Source organism: Plasmodium vivax, chromosome 12 (genome assembly GCF_000002415.2).
Source record: "Plasmodium vivax chromosome 12, whole genome shotgun sequence".
Taxonomy (NCBI): Eukaryota; Apicomplexa; class Aconoidasida; order Haemosporida; family Plasmodiidae; genus Plasmodium; species Plasmodium vivax.
In genome coordinates this window covers 113,896-137,219 of record NC_009917.1, presented here as the reverse complement: position 1 = coordinate 137,219, position 23,324 = coordinate 113,896, and the positions used below count along the sequence as shown (strand labels likewise).

Here is a 23,324-nt window from a genome sequence, read left to right as displayed (position 1 = left end):
AAATTAACGTCATTTGGGCACACGCATGATGTAATCCCTGGCGGGGAAGTGAAAGAGTTGGCGCTGCAGAGAGACACTTGGGCAGTGTTAACCCACGTTTGGTCGTCCTTTCGTTCCACTTTTTAAAACCTATAGGAGTCATTTTGTCCTGCTGATGGGGAGTAGGAGTAGCCAAAGGGGTACTCTGCACATTCCTTCCCTTTTTTTTCTCGCGTGTTTCGAAGGAGGTGTATTTTTTTTAAAAAGAATTAAATGTGAAGGAGGTCATCTTTTTTTTTTTTTTTGTGTGGAGAAGACGCACACGTGTAGCATACCGGTTGGATAGGCCCCACTTGTGAATGGCGCAAAATTGGCAACTGAAGAGGTGCAAGCTGCAGCTTACCTTTTGGCCGTCCCCCACTTGAGGGTGTTCTTCCCCGAAGAGGGAACTTCCATATTCCCCATAAGGCGTTAACGATTGAATGTTTTTTTTTTTTTTTTTTTTTTCCCCCTCTTTGCGGCGTTCAGGCGTTCGTTCCCCACCCGTTTCGCATTTATGCACACACTGATGGGTGTGCGGGCTCAGTCGTAAAGCCATCCCCTTGATTACTCCATCAGTGCACATGCGGGGAGGTTAGTCCTGCCCGTGTGCAGCGGGCGCTGTACTGTCGTGCCGCTTCCACTATTGGGTGATATGGTTGGTCCCCCTGGGGGTGAAAGGGACGCACATGTGCACATTGCTGCGCGTTTGCCATTTGAATGTTCGCGGGTGGGGGGCATTTTACCAGGGTGCCAATATGCCAACCGCCAATGTGCCAATCTGCCATTTCGGTGGAACGTGCTGCTAGGTAGGCTCTCTACGAAGGGGGGGTCGCCGAAAGGGGACATTTTCCTTTTTGCGCGACATTTCTGGTAATATATTTGCCTTTTTATTTTCCCCCTTTTTTTTACACATGTGTGTCATCTCAAAGGAAAATTATTTTTTTTTTTTTTTTTTTTTTGCAAAAATGCAACAGAATTTTTCACACATGAAAAAATAAAAGGTGCACGTGCTGTCTACCCCACTCCGTGGAGCAGTTTCATTCCTATTTCTGTTCCCAATGGCAGCAATGTTCATTTTGGGGGTGAGGGGGCCCCCCCCTCTGCGCTGCCGTGTTCTTTCACTGCGTTGTGCGCGTGGGTGACCTACAGACTGGGTACGCTGTCTTTCGTTTTTGCGTCGTTCACGTGGACATGCGCGCGTATGCATACACACGTGCGTACCTAGGAAAGGACATTTTTTTCTTTTTTTTGTTCCACTGCTAGGAGACGCTATTTCTACAGCGAAACGATGCGTGGGGGCAAGGCCCAATTGGAAACCCCCAGAGTGCAGTTTTTTTTTTTTTTTTACGCCCATTTTGGCCATTACGCCTGCGCCGCTTTACGTGCATGGAAGTGCTCGGCCTGCTGCGCGATGAGAAGAGGGAGAAGCTGATTTGGCACGACGAAGAAGGATGCAGTGAAGTGATGAAGAAGCGAACGGTGAAGCAGCGAAACGATCGGTATGCACATTTCACCATCAACCCACCCCGTTCCCTGCGCGTTTCCCCTGTCTTAAGCCATTTTCCCCGCGCCAATCGAAGGACGCCCAGTTGAGTGAACGACGGTAGCCTCATCCGAGCGGAGCAACTCAACCAACCGAGCGGAGCAACTCAACCAACCGAGCGGAGCAACTCAACCAACCGAGCGGAGCAACTCAACCAACCGAGCGGAGCAACTCAACCAACTGAGCGGAGCAACTCAACCAACCGAGCGGAACAACCCAATCAGTCGAGTGTAGCAACACAATTCGCGCTTCCATCATTTTTCGCGTGGAGAACGGGGGCAGGGTGAACTCTATCCCTCGCCGCTCTCACCGAAAAAGCGGCAAAATGAAAGCGCTGCACGTGCTACTGCTGCTGGTACTACCGCTGCTGCTGCTGTCCCTTTGTGTGGAAGGCATCAGGAAAAGCCCGGACAAAAAAAAGGAAAAGAGTTTAATAAAGACGGCCCAGAAAAAGGTAGCCCGATTTACCCGCAGATATAAAAAATCACTGCGGCTAAAGGAGCAGGACGTGATCGGTCGGTACGAAGTGAAAGCCTACTTCTTCTTTGACGATTCTTTTGAAAAAAGATTCAAATGGAATTTATATTACAAATTCTGCAAGACAAGTACCCCAAGCATTTGCAATTACATCCAGATGAGAAGGCAATTTGAAAAGTGGTACGACGACAAAACGTTTTCAATCAAAAAATACATGTCAGATGTAACGTTAGTGTATAATCAATTTTACAGTAAGTACTCTATTCTGCAGTTTGATATCAATTTGGAGCCCCAGAACGTTTTGAAGATTTCCAAAGTGCCTAACCTGTCCGATATATTAATGGAGTCCTTGACGAATTTGATTACGAGGAGGAAGTTGAGACCCCCATCGGATGCTCCTTCTTGGCGGCTGTCCTTTAACTACATTACGGGGATGAAGAAGCTCGTTGTGAAGGCTCCCTCGCAGGTTCCGGGCATGAATTTCTACTTTTACTTCGTTATCCCGGCTTATAAATATTGTACGTGGTGAGGGGTCGCTAGGATGGCTAAGTGAACGTCTTTTCTGCTTTGCGTGTTACTTCGTTTGGGGGGTGGTCCCCTGTGTTCTTTGTTTTGTGGGTACATCCCTAACCACTTTGCCACCGTTTTTCCCCCTTGCAGATTACTCACACTTATTCACCAGCATCGGAGACATCTACTTCAAGTACGAATGGGGGATTAAAAAATACAACGTGGGGTACTTCACCATGGAGCAGATGTAAGGGAGATGCTTCATCCTATCTGGGGTGCATTGTAGCGTTTCGGGGGTGCGCTGTATCATTTCGGGGGTGCACCTGTGGGGGAGGGGAGTTAGCCAACCACCCCCCTGCATTTGTCTTCCCCCGTGTGGAACGTGCTCCCTCCAATGTTGTGCGGACCATCTGCCCATTTTCACCACCTCCTTCCCTTTTGCGCCATTTACGCGTCCGGCTTCACGCAGAAAGTAGGAACAGGGTGAAGGGGGACTGTCCCATTTTGTAGAAAAGCCCCCCCCAAAGGGTGTCCCCTCAAAATAGGCTTGCGGTGTAGGCGAGGGGATGCTTCTTTTTTTTTTTCTTTGGGGGGTATCCTTTCCTTCTGAACAGACAGTTAAGCGAAAGGTTGAGAAGCGAACATGGCGAGATTAAACAAAAACGTGTCATGTGATTGCTTCAAAACGGGGCATAAGATGTGACCTTAGTTTTTCTCACCTCAAATTGGTGTGCCTCTCTGGGGCTGCCCCCGTGCAGAAGTGTGCTTCTCCCCCACCTTCATTTGGCAAATCCCCAATTGTTATTCATTCATTCATTCATTCATTCATTCATTCATTCATTCATTCATTCATTCATTCATTCATTCATTCATTCATTCATTCATTCATTCATTCATTCATTCATTCATTCATTCATTCATTCATTCATTCTTTTTTTTTTTTTTTTCCTTTTCTTTCCCATCCGTTTGTGTTAACTGTTTGTTAGTTGACTGGTTTACCTCCCCTTTACTCATCTGCTTCATTGCATCATGGGGGGGAACGGCTGTATGTACTTCCCTCCACGGAGGGGTAATTCGATTTTAGGATTTTTTCTCCTGCGCTAGTATTTCACTTTTTGCATATTTGCACTACGTGCAGAATTTACATGAGTCGTTCGTTTTGGATTTAGTTTTTTGGCTTTTTTGCGTATTCACCATGGTGTGAGTGTACCTGTGTGGATGAGCACAGGGGAGGGTGTCCCGTTGTGCAGTGCCACTCACGTCGGTCGCGCCGCTTAACCGTTTGATTTTCCCCCTCACTTCGGCAGCGCTGCGCTGCGCGCTGCCCATCCAGCAACTCCCATTTGTCAACCCTTCCGCTTAATTAAACGTATTACCATCTATATTATGAGAACCGATTTCTACATGGGAAGGTCCCCCCCTGAGCAGAGGTTCGAAAGGTGCGAAAGGTGCGAAATGTACGAGGCTATCACGTACTGAGGTGCAACTGCTGAGGGCTCCACTCAATGAGCGGAAATTTGATCCTTCCTCGCCGCTCAAATGAAAAGGGGTGACAAATGGGTGAAACTGTTTGGCCACTTTGAAATGGGATCCTCCAATGTTTAGCGCAGAATGATAGGAGTACCAAGGGGGGATTTTTTTTTTTTTTTTTTCTTGTGACAAATGAGCCCCTTCACAGTTGTGGCACTGGAGTTCCTTTTCATTGGCACATTTTATTTTCTCCAAAATGGGAGTATAAAATTTGGCCACGCGTGGTGTGTGAGGGATGCATACGTAGGGAAGGGGCAGATTATCGCTGACGGTAGAAGTGCGTTTGGCGCAGGCAGACGGTGTTATCTCACCGCGATAGGAGGCGCCTCCTTGGGGGGGAAAACCCACCGGTTGGGAAGGAACATTCGCCATGTGTGCCGGGCGAAAAGGGGACACGCGGTTGAAGAGGAAGAGGGCCAGCGGGATGAGCAGTTGGATGAGCGGCTGGATGAGCAGCGGGGAGACCCCACCAGCGTAGAGGAAGAACCCAGCAACGTAGAGGAAGAACCCACCAGTGTAGAGGAAGAACCCACCCAGAGGAGGAAAACCAAAAGGGAAATCCAAAAGGACGAATACGGAATCCCGAAGGAAAAGCTGAACATAACAAGGCAAATGAACAGCAAAATAAAATCCAAGTACAAATTTTGCAGAGTAAAGACCTACAACGAAACGATAAACATAAATTACAAGAAGAAAAAAATTTTAAGCATCCATGAGGGGAAGCTTAAGAATAGGAGGATATACTCACCTGACACGTATACCAGGCCAATGATGAGCAAGGTGAAAGAATCTCTCTTTAGTATTTTGTCTCACCTGGGCATATTCAGTAACTCCCACATTAACGTTTTGGATGTCTTTAGCGGGAGTGGCAACCTGGGCATCGAGTGCATTTCGAGAGACATCCCTCACGTGACCTTTGTGGATTTGTCACTCAATAGCTGCAAAACTATTTACGAAAATTTAAAACTCTGTAACATCCCCCATTCGTATAATCAAATTATAAGAGCAGATGCTATGGAATTATTAAAGTGCCCTTTTAAGTTTCACCTGGGAGAGAAATTTCATTTAGCTTTTTTCACTCCACCGTATGAACAAATTGTCTACAGCGAGTTGATACAGAATATTTCCAACAGTGAATTGTTTCACCCTGACTGTCTTGTCTTTATTGAGTACCCGAAGGAGATTGAGATGCTGCCCCAGAGGGTGTACAATATGGTTGGCTTAAGGAATAGGAAATTTGGAAGAACCTACTTTGCCTTGTACGTTCTGAACAGTTCAGGTAAATATCTTTCTGCTGAGAGGAGGGATGAGTTTTACCCCCTCCATTACAACCGTAAGCAGCGCAGGCAGGAAAGGTATCTTTAGTGAGTGGAAAAAAGGGTAATCGGAATGGTGGGTGTTCCGTTGGGGTCTAGCACCGCAGTTGTGTGACCACAAAATGGCTATTTCTTTTTTTTTTTCGTTCCCATTTTGTTTTCACCTTTTTGGGGGTTTACCCTTTTTTCGAGTTGGTGTGTCACCTTCGTTTCGCCGCGCAAAGAGGTGTGAAGAAGAAATTGCGGAGGGACACACACAAATTGTACTTTTTCGTGAAGAAGCAAATGCGGGGGGACACGCACAAATTGTAGATTCACGTGAGGAGAGCCACTCCCCCGCGGATGACTCACAAGTGGAGTATATACTTGTTGTGCAGAAAATTGTAAATCACGTGGTGCCTCGAGTTGCAGTCCTCAGGAGGAATGGCCATTTCGCTGGCGCAGGCGATTTTGCGCAAAACGTTCATCAGGAGGACAAACAGGAATTGCTGCTTATCGATCGTTAGGGCGGTGTGGTCTCCCGAAAAGAGGTCCAGCAGCTTTTGGACAATGTCGTTCGTTTGAATGATTTTAAAATAATTTGCGGAGTGGATAGCGGCGGGGGGTGTTGAGGACTTCGCCCCTTCGCTGCCCCTCTCCTGGATGTTGGCCCGACTTTTGCGCAAGAAGCTGTTTAGTATGTTCAGCGTTTTCCTATTGCTGAAGCTTTTGCTATGTATATTTTCTGTAATTAACTTATAGTAGCGATTGCCTTCGTCCTTGAGCATTGCGTCATTTAAATTTTGGACATGCTTGAGCAAAACGTATGTGTTGTTAACTGTGTGGATTTGTTTGTTTATGACTTTTTTTTCTTCATCATCATCTATGCTTTGCTTTCTTATGAGTATTTCGTTCAGCTTTCCGTTTAGCTGTTCCATTTTCTGGCACATGATTATGTGTTTATTTTTGTTCTTTAACAGCTGGTTTTTCTTCAGCTCCACGTCCTCCAGGGACTTCTCCCTCGTCTCTTCATACTTGCGTATGTTCTCTCCGATGTTCGCGATCCGCTTGTCGATTATCTTCTTTTCCAGCAGCAGGTTGTTGTACTGCTCGGATATTTTCTTCAGCTTGGTTAGGAAGTCCTCCATGTTGGAGTGTCGCGGGTGAGTAGTGTAGCTCAGGACTCTCTTTGCCTGCGTTACACCGTGCACCATACAACATACACCTGTGTGGCGCTCACCCTTTACTTATTATTGTCAATTTTAACAGGGCGAACAACTCTGATAGGGGAAAAGCTGGACAAATTGGAAGCTTCTCTGTCGCCCGTTGCGCTAGTTACGCCGCCGCAGTGCTCGCGGTTAGTGTGTGCAAGCAGCGGGAGGGAAAAAGGGAGCGGCTAGAAGGGGGAAGCACAATTGGGACAACTACGCACAGCGAGAAAGCTCTCTCATGTTTACAAAAAATTCCATTCCGCTATGTTTTATGTACCATCCGCTGTGGTAACTGTGCGGAGCATTAAATGGGACAAATGTGCATTTAGTTAAAAAAAAAAAAAATTTTTTTTTTCATGACCTGTTCAGGCAATTTTCCGCATTTTTCTAGCTTTTTTTTTTTTTTTTTTTTTTTTTGGGTCAGAAAAGAAAGGAAATCAAACTAGCCATTTCGGCTTTGGCTCCAAGGGGGCATTATTACCAATGGGCAGCTAATGCAGTTTATCTAAACATTTGCAAAAGTTTTTATGTCTACGGAGAGAGGAAAGAGGCACAACATCGTGCCAAGTAGATTCACCTCGCTTCTCCCTATTTGGAACTACAATTGAAGTGAAAAACATAGTTCGTAAAAACTAAGCTACGATATGTGGAGGTTACGAATTGGGGATCCCGCGCTTCGTCCACTTGCAAACGCGGAGCATGCAACGTATGGAGTTGTAAAAAGCTCGTGTGTTCAGATGGGCACATTCAAGAGGGATAAACCTGACGTGTGTGTAACAGGTACATACGTTTAAAAATTCTTGGTCTTTAAATTTTACTTAAAAAGGGGGGAAAAAAAACAAACAGCGCACTTACCAATTGGGTAAGCACGCAGATACGCAGGGGGCGCCCGCGTGTGCCACAGCAACTTTTACGCTGTAGCGCAAATGGGGCGCGGTAGCGCACATTCAGACATTCGCCTTAAAGAGAGGGGGGTGAAAAAAAAAAATACATACATGCATATATACATATATACATATACTTCTTCATATGCATGCACATGTAGGTATGCGCGCGCAAGTATGCTGGGCGGCGAATTTGGAGCAAGCAACAACGCACACACAAAAACAAGGAGCGACGTGACGAATGGAAGGCCGATAAAAGCGTACGTGAAATGCATTAAAGAGGGAGTGGGGATTTTTCAAAAAGTGCAGAATGACGCTTTGGGGGCTCTTCCTTTAATTGAAAAGCGCACGAATTGGTTAATTCGGAGGGCAAATGGGGGAAGAAAAAAAAATAAAAAATAAAAAAATAAATAAAAAAAATACACAACCACAGCATAGCTTAATCAGTCCATTTGTAAAAACTCCGCCTGAAAAGGGCAACTACGCCAAGTCGCTCAACCGGATGTACAATTTACGAACAAACGCGCCGGGTCTAATCTGGGAACCGGCCTGAACTTTGCTCCATATACATGAAGAAGCGTGTGCATGCTGGTGGATACACACACCCCCAATATGACACTCCACACACGTTCGGGCGGGAAAGTCCCCATAAAATTACTCCTTTTTCGGAGGGGGGGTTATATATTTAAAAGCTAAAGCAGCAATGGCAGCATAGTTCAACTTGGTGATGTTCCTTGTTTGCTCAATTTGAGACAAAATCAAATTGACTTCTTGCACAGAGGATGACCTGATAATTCTGGAAATGATGGCTAGATTTTTGGCTCTTGCTATTCCATGCTCCGATATTTTAAAAGGAACTTTGAATTGCTTCTTCTGTTGTGTTTCCCACCAGTTGGCTACATATGAGCCTTGATAGAAATACACGCCTGTGGGTAAATTCTCCGAGTTATTGTAGGACTGTTTTACTTTTTTTTTTTCGATGCCTGTTTTTTTGACCGCCGTGTGTTTCGCTTCCTGTTCGTTGTGCCTATTCGGGGAGTTGCTGCTGAGTGGGGTGAGCTGGTTCATTTGTCCAGTTAGCTGGTTCATTTGGGCACTTGGCTGATTCATTTGGGCACTTGGCTGATTCATTTGGGCATTTGGCTGGTTCATTGGGGCACTTGGCTGGTCTGGCTGTCCTCTTAACAGGTCGGTTTGGCCGCTTAGCAAGTCAGTTTGGGCGTTAACCTGGTTGGTCTGCCCGTCCGCTGCGCCGTTTGGGGATGCTCTACTGTGAAGGGCGCTTGGAGTTGCCCTCCCGTTTGGATTTCCCCTCCCGTTTGGACTTCCTCCCCCGTTTGGACTTCCTCCCCCGTTTGGACTTCCTCCCCCGTTTGGACTTCCTCCCCCGTTTGGTTTAAGCAAATCGTTAAAGAGCTTTTCGCTCTTCTGCGTGGTTCGAATGGCTTGGAGCATCTTCTCCTTCTGCTCGTGGGTTAAACTGTCGTAGCATTTCAAGGCGCTGTTCAGGTTACTAATTCGAAGGTTCCTAGAGAGGATGGCCAAGATCATACATTTTTCGATTCCAAATTCGGCTATCTTATATGGCATTTTAATTTGCTTTTTTGTTTTATCGTCAATCCAGTTGGCAATGAAGGACCGGGAGACCCTACTGTAGAATACACCCGTGGGTAGATACTTATACTTAATCATTGTGTTTTCGTCCGACTGTGGTTCGCAGGAAGGGCCGTCGTTCGGGTTGCTTCTGCTGGCTGCACCTCGGCTGATGGCACTTCGGTTGACTGCACTTCGACTGGTTGCATTCCTGGCGCTGCTATCGTTGCTGCCCACGCTGTAATAATTCCCGGCGGAGTTAAAATTAGCGCTTCCACTAGCGAAGTGGTTGCTATAGTAGTAGTAGCTGTTGCTGCTGGTACCACCGTTGAGGCAGTTGTAGCTGTCTGCCTTGGCTCTATTTCTGTAACTTCTCTTTTCTAGATAATTTAATTTTTCGTACACTTCATCCTTTTCGGTAATGGGTGTGTTCTTCACCGAGTGTTGCGTTTTTTTTCTGGTGACAATGTTGCTGTGGTTGGGTTGCGTTTTCTTGGCGCTGCTGTGGGTGGTGTGGCTGGTTGGTCTGTTGCTGTGGTATCCTCCGGGGTGGCCACTCTGCTGGGCGGTTGCGCCGGCGCGGTCATGGGGAGTTCCCCCCCCATAGGCGGCGTTACCGCTAGCGTTAGCACTACCCTTAGGGTCAGAATTTTTCTGCTGCCCTGATTGTCCCCTCTTTTTAAAATTATTCCTATCATTCTGGTCGACGTACCCAAAGGCTAACTTGCAGAAGTAGCTGCTGTCTACAGTTTTTAAATTCTTCATGTTCAAGTAATTTTTTTGGTCTTGATTTATTATTTCGTTTAGTGTGTTTCCTCTCCATTTTTTTGTGTAGAGGAGGTATTTGTTCCCTCTGAAGACGCTTCCGTACAGAATGGAGATTACTCTCTCCTTTTCCCTCTTACTATTTGCGATGCTTTTTTTTATTTCTTCTTTTGTGCATCCAAGGCTTTTTCTAATTATTTTTTGCCACACGCTGTGGCACTTTCGGGTTTTCTTTTGCTTCTTTACATACTTCACTTCGTTTTCGTCCAAATGATTCATATTTTTCCTGCGTCTTTGCGATGGGGAGAGGAGGGGGCGGCGCGCAGAGGTGGCAGGGGGGTAGGACAGCCCCGCTGTTGCGTCTTTAGCGGGGGGCGCAACGTTGGGGTGCCACGTCAGGGGGGTTTCGCCACGTCAGGGGGGTTTCGCCACGTCTGTCAGTTTGCACCACCTGCTGAAGTAGTAACCGCTTAGATGAGAGAGGGACGCTTTTATTTACGCAAAAGGATATGTGTACGGAGGTACTCAGCAAAGTGACGCTCTTTTGTCTACAAAATGGGAGGGAGAAGACACGTCTGCGCAGGGTGGGCGGCAATTTTACGCATGCCGCGCTGTTTCTTTTTTGGGAGCCTCTTCCGTTTCCCCACTTCACGCGAAATGAGCAAACTGGTAGAAAAAAAAAAAAAGTCAAAGAGGTGAAACTGCTCAGGGGCATAAAAATTTACAACGCTGGCATTCGCCCTAGTAGGACGTGTGGGGAATGAGCGGGGGGGAGAACAAACAGGAAAAAAAAAAAAAAAAAAAAAAAAACAAAGTTAAATGTTAAATGTTAAAGTAAAGGTGAAGGCATAGGCAAAGGTACATGTGAACGAACAGGTAAACACGCGAATACTCAACGTGAACATTTAAAGAAGCGATCATTTGAAGAAGTAACCGCTTAAACAAGGGAACACTTAAACGAACGAACAATCAAACATTTCGCAATCTTCACCCTGCATGTGGTACTCCTGTGAGATGTAAACAAAATTAAATCGAACGCGCGCGTGTAGAAAATTATTTTTCACAAAAATGGGCAAAAAGGTAAAAAAAAAAAAAAAAAAAAAAAAAAAAGAGATCAAATGGGGGTAGGAAATATATTTTACTTATTTACTGAAAGAAGAAAAAGCACAAAACGAATCGCAGCTGCGATGCATGCGTGACTGAACTCAAATTTTACAACTTTCGTCGCGCGCTTTGCAAAGCTGCCCATTTGAAGGTATAAAAATGTATATGTACGTATGTGGCACAAAGCCACGGGGAGCAGTCTGCTAAGAAAAAAAAAAAAAAAAAAAAGAGGCAACTCTGCGCATGCATGGATATACACATACATATTGTGGTAGAACAAATGGGGACGCGATTAGCAGCGAGGAGGAGATAGGTGGGGGTGGGTAAAAAATTCCGCTTGAATGCCACCCCCCCGTAGAACATATCTTTTTGCGTGTCTTATGTTCCCATCCCGTGATCACCTCATTTGTTAATTTGTTAATTTGTTAATTTGTTAATTTGTTAATTTGTTAATTTGTTAATTTGTTAATTTTTTTTTTTTTTTTTTTTTTTTTTCTTGCCAGTCGAATGTCTACAAGTTATTTCGGCAAGTGGGTGAAATGGTGAGGGAGCTCATTTGAATGTGTCTCGCGAGTATGCGAGCTGTGCGGGTGGACAATTATGTAGGTTGGTTTGCCCGCATATATTAGTATCCCTGCATGCGTATCTTCCCGAGGTTAAAAAAAAAAAAAAAAAAAAAATGAGCGGAGAAGGAGAGCAAACAGGGGTCACCCAACTGCGTCTCCCTATTGCGTGCACATTTTATTGGCATGGGTGGAGTAGGGCGCGCACATGCGCATGTAGCGGTCATGTAACAAGCATGTGATTATGCATGTGACTACGCATGTGATTATGCATGTGACTACGCATGTGATTATGCATGTGACTACGCATGTGATTATGCATGTGACTGCGCATGTAACTAATGATGTAACTAAACGTGTAACAACTTAAGTACGTCGTGGGGGATGCGCGTCCGGCACGTTTACCACATGGTTGCATTGACGCGGGGTGGCGTGAATGCTCCTGGAGGAGGCCAAGAGCCACGGACACGCCTAACAACTACAGGGGAGGGGGGAGAACAAAGTGCCCCCCGACTATTAAAGCGGCAAATTGGCTCCAAAAATGAAACTAGTTGGAAAGGTGTTTTGCCTGCTTACAGATGGGTGGAAGGCGGGTTGTGAAGCACGCGGAGCGAAGGGGCATACACGCACACATACATAATACATACGTACATGCACACATACAAAGGGGGGGAGAATCGTAGGAGCCTAACTGCACGCACAGCTATACGGCAAACGTGTGCATGTGTATCCCCCCAGCAGCGCGCGCAGGGGCATCTTCAAATTGCGGCGCATGAATGGGGGGAGAGTGGCGGAAGAGTGGCCGTGTGTATGGATGTATGAAGGGGCGTACGTGTAGATGTAAGCACCTACGTAAGCACGCGTAGGGCTACTTTTTCAGGGCGAAACAGCTGGTTGCCTCTAGCCGCAAAATTGGCATATGGGGTGTTTACCCAAAGGGAGATTAATTAGTTTTTTTTTTTTTTTTTTTTTTTTATTTATTTTTTATTTATTTATTTTTCCGGCAATGTCACCACGGAGTGTACACGTCCTCGCCTTTCCCGTTGCGCACATTTGGGAATTGTTTTTTTTCCCGCTGTGTGGGTGGGTAAATAACTTCGGTGAGAACCTCCGCGCAAAACAGAACATGCAGGGAACTAGAAGCTCTGCTGGGTAGTGTCAACCATTTGGTGGTGCACATCAGTGAAGGTATTCAAATGTGTTGAAATGGAAATTGGTGTGTTCATGCGAGGGGGCATATGCAGTTGCGTTTTTTTAAGTGCACATTTTGTTGACAAGTTGGGTGGTGCGCTATTCTAAGGGATTTTTTTTTTTTTTTTTTCCTCCACATAGAGTGGCACAGAAAGGGAGAACCAAAAGGCAAAGTGGCTGACTGAGTTGTGCCAAAAATAGAAGTGGACCACTGCAGATTTGGTTAACCGTTTCCTCCGTTAGGATATTTTAGGGGCAAAAGGGGGGGGGAAATTCCGTTCGAAGGTCTTCCACAAAATGGTGCCTTCGGGTGAGTGCGCACATGGGAGGTGTGAATGGGTTGCCCCCGAGTGGAGCGCGCATAGGAGGCTTCGTTTATGCTTGTATAAGTCCTACATACGTGGGCACCTCCAAAGTGGCGCGATGGCCGCTCCGCACGGATTGAAGTTTGTCGAAGCGCTCTTCATTCTCATAACAGGGTGAGAAAGAAAAAAAAAAAAAAAATGGCCCTTTTAAGATACCCTTATGTGACTTTCCTTCCCTGTTTGGTGTCCCCTTGTGGAAAGATAAAAAGGATGACGGAGAAGGTACCGCTCAACTGTGCACACTTACAAAGTAGATAACGCCATGCGGAAGGCGCTTTGGGGTCACCCGCAAAAAAGGGAGATAATCGTTTTGTGGAGGGGGGAGACGTTTAGGGTTCAGCGTTATGTGTAAGTCTACAAATGTTTTTTTCTTTTTTTACGTACAGATGGATTTGTACCAGTTGAACAAGAGTGACATTTCCGATTGGCACCTTCCACCCGTTTTGGAGGCGCCTGCCCCGATTGTGTTCGCTTTGATATGCGTAAAAAAGGTGAAGCATTTTTTTCATCACGATAATTACCCTTTATGTTTGCATAGGCCTGTCTGCAGATTGGCACAGTGAGGCGTAAAAAAACGTGCCCAGTGCGAAAGCGACTTATGTGAAGAGCCCTCATGTTAAGCCGCCAGCAGTCGCCCTCACAGTCTGCATAACCACCCGACACGTTAACGTGATTTACTTTTCCTTTTTCGCTTCGCGGTGAGGAAGGCACATTTGGGGAAAAGACGGGGAGGGAAGGCTGCCCCTGGGAGTGGGCATCTCCGGAGTGACCGTTCCCTGGACGTATGACACTCGTCAACAGTGGGGGAAAATTAAACGGGTGATGGAGCAATCGGACAGGTAAAGAAGTATATTGCGGGAGAGCAAAGGGTTAGGGCGAAACGGAAAACCTTCACCTGAGACGCAACACGAGAGTTATTTTTTGCGTTATGAAGGACGCATCCGTATGTACGTGTATGCGGAGGAGCATTTTTTTTTTTTTTTCGAATAAGCACTGGTGAGACGCGCACCGTTCGGAAGGCAAATGTCGGGGGGGCAAAATGGCTCAAACGAAGTGTTGCAAATGAATGAAAGTTGTATAGCCTCATTTCAGTGCCGCTTGAATTTTGCAATTTTTCCGGGGGAGAACACGCCGTCAGTATGTTCAAAAAAAAAAAAAAAAAAAAATCCCCAATTGGGGAAATCACATATAGCGCTGTAAAGCATGTCCCCCCCCCCCCCGCATGGACGCAATTATTATTTTAATTTCCGTTGCTAATTTGTTTCAAGTGGAAAGACGGAGAGGAGTAAATTTTGCTCTGCATGTGCCCGCGCGTGCTCATAGTTGTGTCATACGCGAATGGAACTTGTACGTACAGCAAAACGGAAAAGGAAAAACAAAGTGATCCCCCAAAAGGGGAGAGGCACTTTTTTACATAATTTTTTTTTTTTTTTAAATGGAGTTACATACAGGTTGGTTTTTACAGTTTAGGGGGACGGACATTTCTGGGTTAGGCGAATTCGCAAGGGGGGTGCCGCCCGTGGGTATTGCATTATGGGTGGACAATTCATCTCATCCCAGAGGAGAGCAGAGCAGCGCAGCGCAGCAAAGGTTTTTCCCTGCGGTATACTTTTGCTCATGTTCGCTTTTTCAGTTTTGCCTTGTGATGTACGTACTGCAACACAGCGCGCAGCACGCGGGGAATATAACACCTCTGTACGTGCGGCGGCAGGAAATTACCACCTGAGCGATAAATATATGAGCGACTGCGAAGGGGGAAATTAACTTTTTCTTAAACGGGGGGGGAAGTTTAAAAAATCTGAACATGCGCGAGTATTTTTTAAAGGAAGAAAGGGAGACGAATTGGACTTGGCCTTTTTGTCGAGCAGATCGTTCGTACGCATGCGGGAGGAGTGGCGAGCGATGGGGAGATCGAATTTATAGTAATAACTCCATCTGTATCATTGCAAAATAATTTTGTACTATTGTGCCATTGTACAGTTTTGCTTCCCGCGGAGCTGCCAAATTGGCCCTTCGCGAATGAAATAAAAAATGCGCAATTGGGAGGACGGCAAATTAAAAGAAATCGCGCGGGTAAATTTTTAGGACATTCGCAAGTCGCATGATTTGCCATTTTTTATAGGGCAACAAAAGTTTGGTCTTTTTTTTGAAGCGGCGCTACGTACATACGTAGTAGTACATACATACATACGTGCGTGCGTACGTGCGTGCGTACGTGCGTACGTACGTGGGTAGGTACAAAAGAAAATATTTTTTTATTCCTCCCGTTGGGAGTCCCTACACTTGGCGCAAGCAGGAAATGCTCATCCGCGCGAGTACTTAAATTATATTTGCAACATTAACGCGAACGTGCGCGTGGGTCATTTCACTTGTGCGCACGAGCGAGTGACCTCTCAAGCATCGACGCGAAAAGGAACTCGCGCTGTTTTCATCAGCCCTAGAGGAACCGAGGCGGGCAAGTCCGCATTTATATGCACGGTTTTTGTATTTTTTCCTGTTCACTGCTTCGGCGCTTTATTAACTTCCAAAGGGGGGGAGAGAAGAAGAAAAAATAAAAAAATAAGCAAATAAATGGACATATAAATTAAATGCATAATACATATTGGCGAAAACGGATCGGGTCGAGTCGAATCGAAACGAACGTAATCGTGTTAATATTATCTCGGAGTTGGGGATATTTTTTTTCGAAGCTTTTAGAATAGCAAAAAAAAAAAAAAAAAAAATATAAAAAAAAAAATACAAAAATATGAAAAAAAAAAATAAATAAAAATAAAACAATCCCAAATAACGCGAATAACAATACAATCGAAGAAATCGCAGTAATCGCAATAATAGCGATTATAATTCTTGTCATCATTAATCGTACGGAAGCGCAGAAAGCGCGGAATTGCGATGAACAGTAGAAGATGAGATAAACGAAGAAAAAAAAAGAACTCATCATAATGATAAAAAAAAAAAACCAAGAAAATATTAGCATTCGCCATTCACCATACTCATTCGCCATACCCATTTGCCACTCCCGTTCGCCAGAAGAAAGCGGGAGAGTGATCAACACAATACAGTTGGATGAAAAACCCAAGTTCATCCCCATTTGAGATTGACCAACCGATCAATCGCATATCCTTTGCCGCATAAAACGGACACGAGCAGTTACCACCTATTGACGGTCCGGAGGAGCGCAATTTGGAGAAGCTACAAAGTTGCTCCGCTTGGAAGATCCCCCCCGCATTTTACTTGGTCATGGAGACATTGATCCTCGCCACATGGCAGGCAGAATATCGTATGAACCAAAATAGCACCAGGGGATAGAACGTTCCGTGCTTTTGCTAAGCCAGGTAGAAGCACATCCGCAAGTCCAGATTTCCGGCCCGCTCAAGCGGTTACGCGCGCGCCTATTCGTATAGATAATAGGCCGCCCCGCCTGTATGCCTAATCAAACCATACAGATAGGTCATCCGCCCGGCCCGGCACGCGCGAAGTGACCCGTGGACGAGCCCACCCGATCCGGTGCCTAGCGCGCAGCTCCCGGGCAGAAAGGCAGAGCTGTAAGGCAGAGCTGTAAGGCAGAGCTGTAAAGCGGAGTTACTGGGCCCGTATATACGTGCATATTTACCCCTCGTGTACATTCCAGCCCGCGCCCGCGGCAGAAGCCCCCCAAAAAGGCGAGCAGAAAAGCGAGCAAAAAAGCGAGCCAATAAACAAATCATCTCTCTCAAACATACCATCTCTCATAAACCACCTCTCAAACAAACCGCTAACCAATTGAATTTCCCCCGCTTGCCAAGATGAAGCTGATCGAGTTCAGGCTGGCCATGCCCCTCACCATGGAGGAGTACAAAATCTGCCAGCAGTACCTGCTGGCCAAGGTGTCGCACGAGGATACGGAAAACACCATCCACGGCGTGGGACACAATAAAAAAACGGACGGAAGGAGTCTAGTGCTTTTTAAAAAGGGAACATATGATGATGAAAATGGAGAGCCAGGAGACTACACCTTCAAAAGAATGAACCTTGTAAATAAAATCCCAAAGTGGCTACTCAATTTTGTAGATCCAAAATATTGCCTTATAGATGAAAAGTCCTGGAATAGCTACCCGTATTTGAAGACGGTGTACGAAGCTACTGGATTTCCAAAGGCACAAGTGCAGGTAGAATCGACTCACCATATAGGTTACAACACAGAAGATAATGCCTTTAACATATCGGATGAGCAGCTAGCACAGAGGAAGGTCGTGCTCATAGATATAGTGAATGACAAAGTGGCCTATAAAGATTACCTCCCTGAGGAAGACCCTACCATTTTCTACAGTGAAAGAGCACAGAGAGGAAAGCTAGACGAAAATTGGATTGAAAATAGCAAAGTGATTATGACTTGTTATAAACTCTTTAATATTGATATCCCCTACTTTGGAATGTTTTGCTCTAAATTAGAAAATTGGATCGTCACCGTGATTAAGGACAGTCTGCTGAAGTACCACCGAAAGGCCCTCAGCTGGATTGACGAATGGATTGACTTAACGGATGAGCAGATAAGAGCGTTCGAGGCGGAGATACAGAACAAGTTGGAAGGCTTTTGGAAAGAAGTTGGGCTAGACGTAGAAACCGATTCGTCTGTGGCTGTTCAGTTTATGGCTGATAGACAAGCGAACACCCCCTTCGCACAACAACCTGCTGACGATTTTGATGATGGAGAGCATCTGGAAATGGATCAGGCGTCCATCGACGCTGTGAAGAGCGACCCTGCGAATAGAGGTACCGCTTGTACGCCTCTTCCCCCGACGGATGAGCATTCGAAGTTTCCAGGCAGCAAAGTGGGTCGTGGCATTGGCAGTGCTAGTGGTGCCCCGTCCGGTGAAAGTACCAGCGCATCCGAGTTGGCCGAAAAATCGGGGAAAAAGAGCAAAGATAAGAAGAAGAAGAAGAAGAAGAAGAAAAAGAAAAAGGGAGCCGACGGGGAGGAGGGCAGCAGCGGTAAGAAGAGCTCCAAGTCGAAAGACGGCAAAAAGAGCAAAAAGAAGAAAGCAAAAGGGGGGGAAGCGGTGGAAGCGGTGGAAGCGGCGGAAGCGGCAGAAGTGGTCGAAGCGAAGGAAAGTGCCGACCCAAGTGAAAGCCAAGGTAGCCTAGACGGAGGAGCGTCTTCCAAACTCAGGGGAGCGGCTGCACCCAGTCAAGCGGAGGAGGAAGGCAGTTCGCAGAGTTTAGAAGCGGGAGAAGAGGCGGAGGCAACCGATTCGAGTGCGTTAAATGTGGAGGAGGGAGCCAATGCGCAGAAGGAACAGACCAGCAGCAGCACCACCACCACAGCAGAAGGAGAAGCGGGTCAAAGCGAAAGCACCGAAAAACTGGCCGAGGGAGAACGACCCAAGAAGACGAAGAAGTCTAAGGGTAAATCGTCAAAGGGGAAAAGCTCAAAGGAGGAGGGTAAGAAGAAAAAATCCGACAAGTCTCTATCCTCCAGTAGAAAGGAAGAAGGTTTGGCGGAGGTAGAAGAGGAGGTCGAGAAGAGCAGGACCCTCGTTACACCGAGTGATACCAAAATTAGGAGCCGAGTTTTGAGAGAGGTGCATAACGTGGACGATGAGGATATTCTCCTGACAGAGGAGGGAGAAGCAGCGGTGATGATGCCCCACATGGCAGGAGGAAAGCACAGCGGTGATAGCGTATTGGGGAAGAAGCTAAACGGGGGTGCTACTCAAATGGGAGCGGACCTCCCATGGAAGTTACACCACGTCTTCGTGACTAGAAATAAAATGGGTTCCCTCGAGGGTCGAATTATGAGCCCCTTTTCAGCAGAAGATTTGAAACGTTTCAATGTGAACAGTGTTGGGAACTTCAAAGGGGGGGAAAACCTACTGATGGTTAACCCCTTCACCGAAAGGAGGTGCACCAATGGAGCGGCTAACAATGGGGAGGGAGAAAAAGACATGTTCTTTCCCCTCAAGAGTGAGTCCCTTTGGGAGGAAGGAAGGACTGATCTTTTCACCCCAATTGATGTAGACCATTTCTACGCTCGCCAAGGAGGAAACGCAGAGGGGTTGTTCTTCAACGTGGGTAGCAGTGCCATGGAGGACAGCCAAATGATGGGAGACCAGTTTGCAGAAAATATGGAGAGTATGCACAATGGAAGGAGAGACATGAGCCGAAAAGATAGCGACATATCCCTTGCCATCTTTTACACCCTCTCAATGCTATTTTTTGTGTATTCCTCTATGTCAATTTATAAACGATTTAGATCCCTTTTTTATTTTCTCCTCTCTGCCGTCCTCTGCGCATGCGCATTCGTATATTATGAGTATTGGAATCAGTCCTGCTTCGGCCATGGAAATGTGCACAAGTTTTACGTGAGCAACTTCCCAGCGAGCCTTACCTCGGTGACGTCCTTCCTATCTGGCCAGAGGAGAGAACAACCCCGAGAGGAGATCTTCAAGACCCTTTACAAGCTGAACAAGGCCACCCTGAATTTCGCCTCCAACTCGCTGAATGCTCAGTTTCAGGGCTCAATTTTGAGCGACCTTAATGAGATCTTGTCCTCCCAGAATGGGAAGTACGCCCAGTATGTGGGCAGCTTATTGGGCAAGAAATGAGGGGAGCGACTGGGCGCGAGAACGAACGGAGATAATACACTTTAGTGGTGGAAGCGGTTGCGAAGCGGTTGTAAAGCGGTTTTAAAGCGGTGGTGGAAGCATCGTAATGTGAAGCCTTTTTTTTTTAAGCCAAATCATGGAGGCGCATTTTTGGACCGTGGCCATCCTGGTGAAGAGATCCCATCGGTGAGGAAAAACATGGGTGGTGGGGGCCCAATCGGAGGAATGGACGACCCCTTCCTTAGTGGAGTGAAAACGCTGGGGTAAAGCCATCAGAAGAGAGCCGAGTTAGGCCTTCCAAGAGAAGCGCTACTACGGCAAGAATGCAAAATAGGGAGAACCCTGCTTGTGCATTTAAGAGACCCCCGCGTGTTTACACAGAAGTGGGAGGACAAAGAAGAAAGTCTCCAAATAGCAAGCAAATGATGCGATAGCCACCGGTGATCTTTTAAAAAATGACTTTTCGAGGCAACCATAGGAAGTAGAGCAGTTTCCTTTTTTCGGGGCTCCTTCTAGATTGGGTATATTTTTGTGCAGTTTTCCTGGGCAGTATTTTAAAAAGAACAGTGTTGCCATCTCCCCGGAGGGAGAGTGTGCCCCAAAATGGAAGCATCTACAGTGGGAAGGGAGAAATTTCTCCCCCATTTGTAGGAGGACCGGAACGGCCACTTTGAGGCTCCGCCACGAGCAGATTTTTGTGGGCGGAGGAAATATTACAGGGCATGCCCGCTGAGATAAATTGTGTTTGTGCCTCCGTAGACATTCTACGCAGAGTTGTTTGATTAAGCGGAAAACGAATTCGTCTGAAGTGAAGTTTTCCATGCGTACCTTACGTGTTTTTCTTTCCTTTTCTTTTCCCTTCTTTTCTTTTTTTTTTTTTTAAATAAAAATAAGCGTAAGGAGGAAGGTATATATAAAATGGCCCAACTATGCATAGTTTGCATAAGTGCGCGTAAATTTGCTTCACCCCTTGGCGCGCGCGGTTCCGCCGGCAGGGCAGCCGCGCGCCTCCTTCATCCGAATTGCCTTTCGCATATGCTCCCATATTATCTCACATCTTTGTAATAGCATTTTACCTAACAACTTGGTAATAACATTTTACCTAACAACTTTCCAATCGCACATTATCCCACCCTATCCTTCTCATCAAATCACTCTCATAAAATCACTCACATCAGATCAGATCACTCTCATAAAATCACCCCTTCATTCCCTTTCTTTTCACTGTGTTATCCTCTTCGTCCTTTCACCGCATGCACATTCCTTTTCGTTCTTTTTTTTTTTTTTTTTTCGTTGCGCGTACGAGAATGTATTCGTCCTAACTGTGTGTCCCTTCGCCATTCACCTCGTCTTTCTGTCCTCTTCATTACGTGTTGCTGGTGTTTCGTTCATTATCACGTTTGCCTTTGCTTTCGCCATGTTAGCCATTTTGCTTTTCCTTTCCCTTTTCTTTTTATTTTCTTTTCTTTTATTTTCCTTTCCTGTTTATTTTCCTTTTTTTTTTCATTTTTGAAAACTCCCTGCACGGCGCACATTTCCGTGCGGGCAGCTTTGCCCTTGATGATAAGCAAACATTTTAATTTATAATTTAAGTTACAATTTCATTTCAGTGCAACTGAATTGTCGCATTCATCATTTTTCCTTTTTTTTTTCCTTTTAATATATCTCATGCTCCACGTTGTAAATGCCCACGCACATTTCGTGGTCCTGCATGGAGGGAAAAAAAAAAAAAAAAAAAAAAAAAAAAAAAAAAAATACACCATTATATGCCCATTTTGGTCTATGCATCCGTGTGGGGGGTCCCCTTTCCAGGAGGAAAAACAGAGCGGCACGGGAGCCGCCGATCACTGGAAGACGCTCACCTGGTTGTAGTCACACCAGTTTCGGTCGGACAAGTTCACGTCGTAGTAAATTTTCCCCTTGATGTCTTCCACGATGAAGTTGCCGTGCGGCAGGAACTCCACCAGTTCGATCCTGCGGGGGGGGGGGGGGCGGCATGACGGCATGACGGTGGAGTGGCAGAGCGGCAGGGTGGCAGAGCGGCAGGGTGGCAGGCGGAATGGTATGCTGAAACGCGAAGCCGTTCACTCGGCACGCTCCCATGGCGTACCCTCGGCACTCGAAGGTGGCAAAGTCTCTCCAGTCGTTGTCCGCTCCGCTGTCGTAGGAGCAGCCGTTTTTGGTCTGCAGGGAGGAAGGCGGGGTTAGAAAAAGGGGAGGATAAAATAACGCCGCCAATCAATGTATGCAAAATGGGTATGCATATTCAGAAAAGAACACGCATGTAATGACGATGTGAAGATGGAGCCCCATCTGCATCTCTCCAACTGCTCCATGTCTATACCTTAACAAAGTTTATGGTTGAGTACTTCGGGTACTCAGTCCATTTGAGAAGGAAATTGGCCGTTCTGCGGGGTCAAAAGGGGGGGATTACATAATAGGGGAAGCAGGGGGGAAGGATGTGGGGAGGGGTGAAACCGCACAAATGCAAATACTGCTTGTCTAGACATGAGTTAGTAGCTCCCTTGTTTGGAGGTTCACATGTGTGCCCACATGCGGGTCCGCAGAGGCGGGGAAACCAGCCCCCCATTTGTGAGTCCCTACCCCCTGCTGTTGGGAATGTCCAGAACGTCGGTGTTCCTAAATTGGATGTTTTCCCTCGTGAGGGAAGACGTGCTGTCCTTGACTGGGGAATGTGGAGGGGCAGAAGAGAGGGTGAGGTGTGGGCAATACTGGGCAGTGATAAGCAGCGCTCAGCGGGCATATAAGCTCCCTCCGATCCGTACTGTTGAAGATCCACAGGAAGTCATCGTCACAGTATAGCTTCTTAACGTTTTCTAACTCGGCTTTTATTCGAAGCACGGTGTTCTTCATTTTTGATGCGGCTTTGCGTTTGGGTAGTGTTTATTTTTTTTTTTATTTTTACGAGCGGGTTTGTTGGGAGGAGCTACTTGGGGGCATTCTTTTGGGGTGGGTTCGTTGTGCGCGCTCGGTGGACGGAGATCCTAGGGGGGGAAAGGAGGCATCCTCGTTAGGCAGTCTGAAGCGATTGCGTGAATGACAAATGGGACGTGCGAGGGAGATGCCCCAACTGCTCCCCTCTCCCGAAGGGGTAGCGGGGGTGGAGGTAGTTCTGCCAGGTGCACCCCTTCCCCGTGCCTTCCGAGCAAAGCGGTAAACGGGAAAGCGGTAAAAGGGGTAAAAAGGCGACGCCGCATGCAGGTGATGCCCATCAAATGCGCGCACTCGTTGACGCAGCTGGAGGAGCTGTAAGATCCCATGTGCACATAGCAAGGGGGAGACTGCCACACGAGCGTGAATCATCCACGCAGGGATATATGTATGCCTCAAGAGGTGCGAGAATTCCCGTTGCGGGTGGCTTACCTGAAGGGGGGGGTCCTATTTTGTACACGCAAGTACGCCGGTAAAAAAAATTTCTTTAGCTAAAACGTTGCTGGGGAAGTGCCCCTACGGGATGGTATGCATAGCACTTGGTAAAGCTAAACTTTTTTTGGCAACCAACTACGATAGTTGGGAAGGAAAAGAACGCTCTAGAGCCATGACCTAATGGTTTGCTCCTCATATCTACACGTTGCGATGCTGATAAAGGGGAAGAAAAGAAAAAAAAATTCTCTCGGTACGGCCGCAGTGTAGCATATTTTGTGCGTGCAATCTGTGCAGTCATTTT

At 46.5% G+C, this 23,324-nt stretch overlaps 6 protein-coding genes across 6 annotated transcripts; 3 read left to right on the top strand and 3 right to left on the bottom strand.

Annotated features, from left to right (window-relative positions):
* Positions 1-1,889: 1,889 nt before the first annotated feature.
* Positions 1,890-2,802, top strand: PVX_083425 (hypothetical protein, conserved; the record flags this gene model as incomplete). The annotated part of the gene is made up of 2 exons (XM_001614234.1): positions 1,890-2,559; positions 2,702-2,802. The coding sequence occupies 2 exons, from the start codon at positions 1,890-1,892 to the stop codon at positions 2,800-2,802; spliced, it is 771 nt and encodes a 256-aa protein (XP_001614284.1).
* Positions 2,803-4,213: 1,411 nt separating this feature from the next.
* On the top strand, positions 4,214-5,446 carry PVX_083430 (hypothetical protein, conserved; the record flags this gene model as incomplete). The annotated part of the gene is made up of 1 exon (XM_001614235.1): positions 4,214-5,446. The coding sequence occupies one exon, from the start codon at positions 4,214-4,216 to the stop codon at positions 5,444-5,446; it is 1,233 nt and encodes a 410-aa protein (XP_001614285.1).
* Positions 5,447-5,736: 290 nt separating this feature from the next.
* Positions 5,737-6,918, bottom strand: PVX_083435 (hypothetical protein, conserved). The gene has a single exon (XM_001614236.1). The coding sequence runs from the start codon at positions 6,588-6,590 to the stop codon at positions 5,745-5,747; it is 846 nt and encodes a 281-aa protein (XP_001614286.1). The 5' UTR covers positions 6,591-6,918; the 3' UTR covers positions 5,737-5,744.
* A 1,207-nt stretch (positions 6,919-8,125) lies between these two features.
* PVX_083440 (hypothetical protein, conserved) lies at positions 8,126-10,108 on the bottom strand (the record flags this gene model as incomplete). Its single annotated transcript, XM_001614237.1, has 1 exon — positions 8,126-10,108. The coding sequence occupies one exon, from the start codon at positions 10,106-10,108 to the stop codon at positions 8,126-8,128; it is 1,983 nt and encodes a 660-aa protein (XP_001614287.1).
* A 6,729-nt stretch (positions 10,109-16,837) lies between these two features.
* Positions 16,838-19,976, top strand: PVX_083445 (phosphatidylinositol transfer domain containing protein; the record flags this gene model as incomplete). The annotated part of the gene is made up of 1 exon (XM_001614238.1): positions 16,838-19,976. The coding sequence occupies one exon, from the start codon at positions 16,838-16,840 to the stop codon at positions 19,634-19,636; it is 2,799 nt and encodes a 932-aa protein (XP_001614288.1). The 3' UTR covers positions 19,637-19,976.
* A 107-nt stretch (positions 19,977-20,083) lies between these two features.
* On the bottom strand, positions 20,084-23,239 carry PVX_083450 (hypothetical protein, conserved). Its single transcript, XM_001614239.1, has 7 exons — positions 23,021-23,239; positions 22,423-22,676; positions 22,241-22,322; positions 21,981-22,044; positions 21,747-21,820; positions 21,499-21,610; positions 20,084-21,343 (listed from the first exon to the last, which is right to left on the bottom strand). The coding sequence occupies exons 2-7, from the start codon at positions 22,508-22,510 to the stop codon at positions 21,293-21,295; spliced, it is 471 nt and encodes a 156-aa protein (XP_001614289.1). The 5' UTR covers positions 22,511-22,676; positions 23,021-23,239; the 3' UTR covers positions 20,084-21,292.
* Positions 23,240-23,324: the final 85 nt, after the last annotated feature.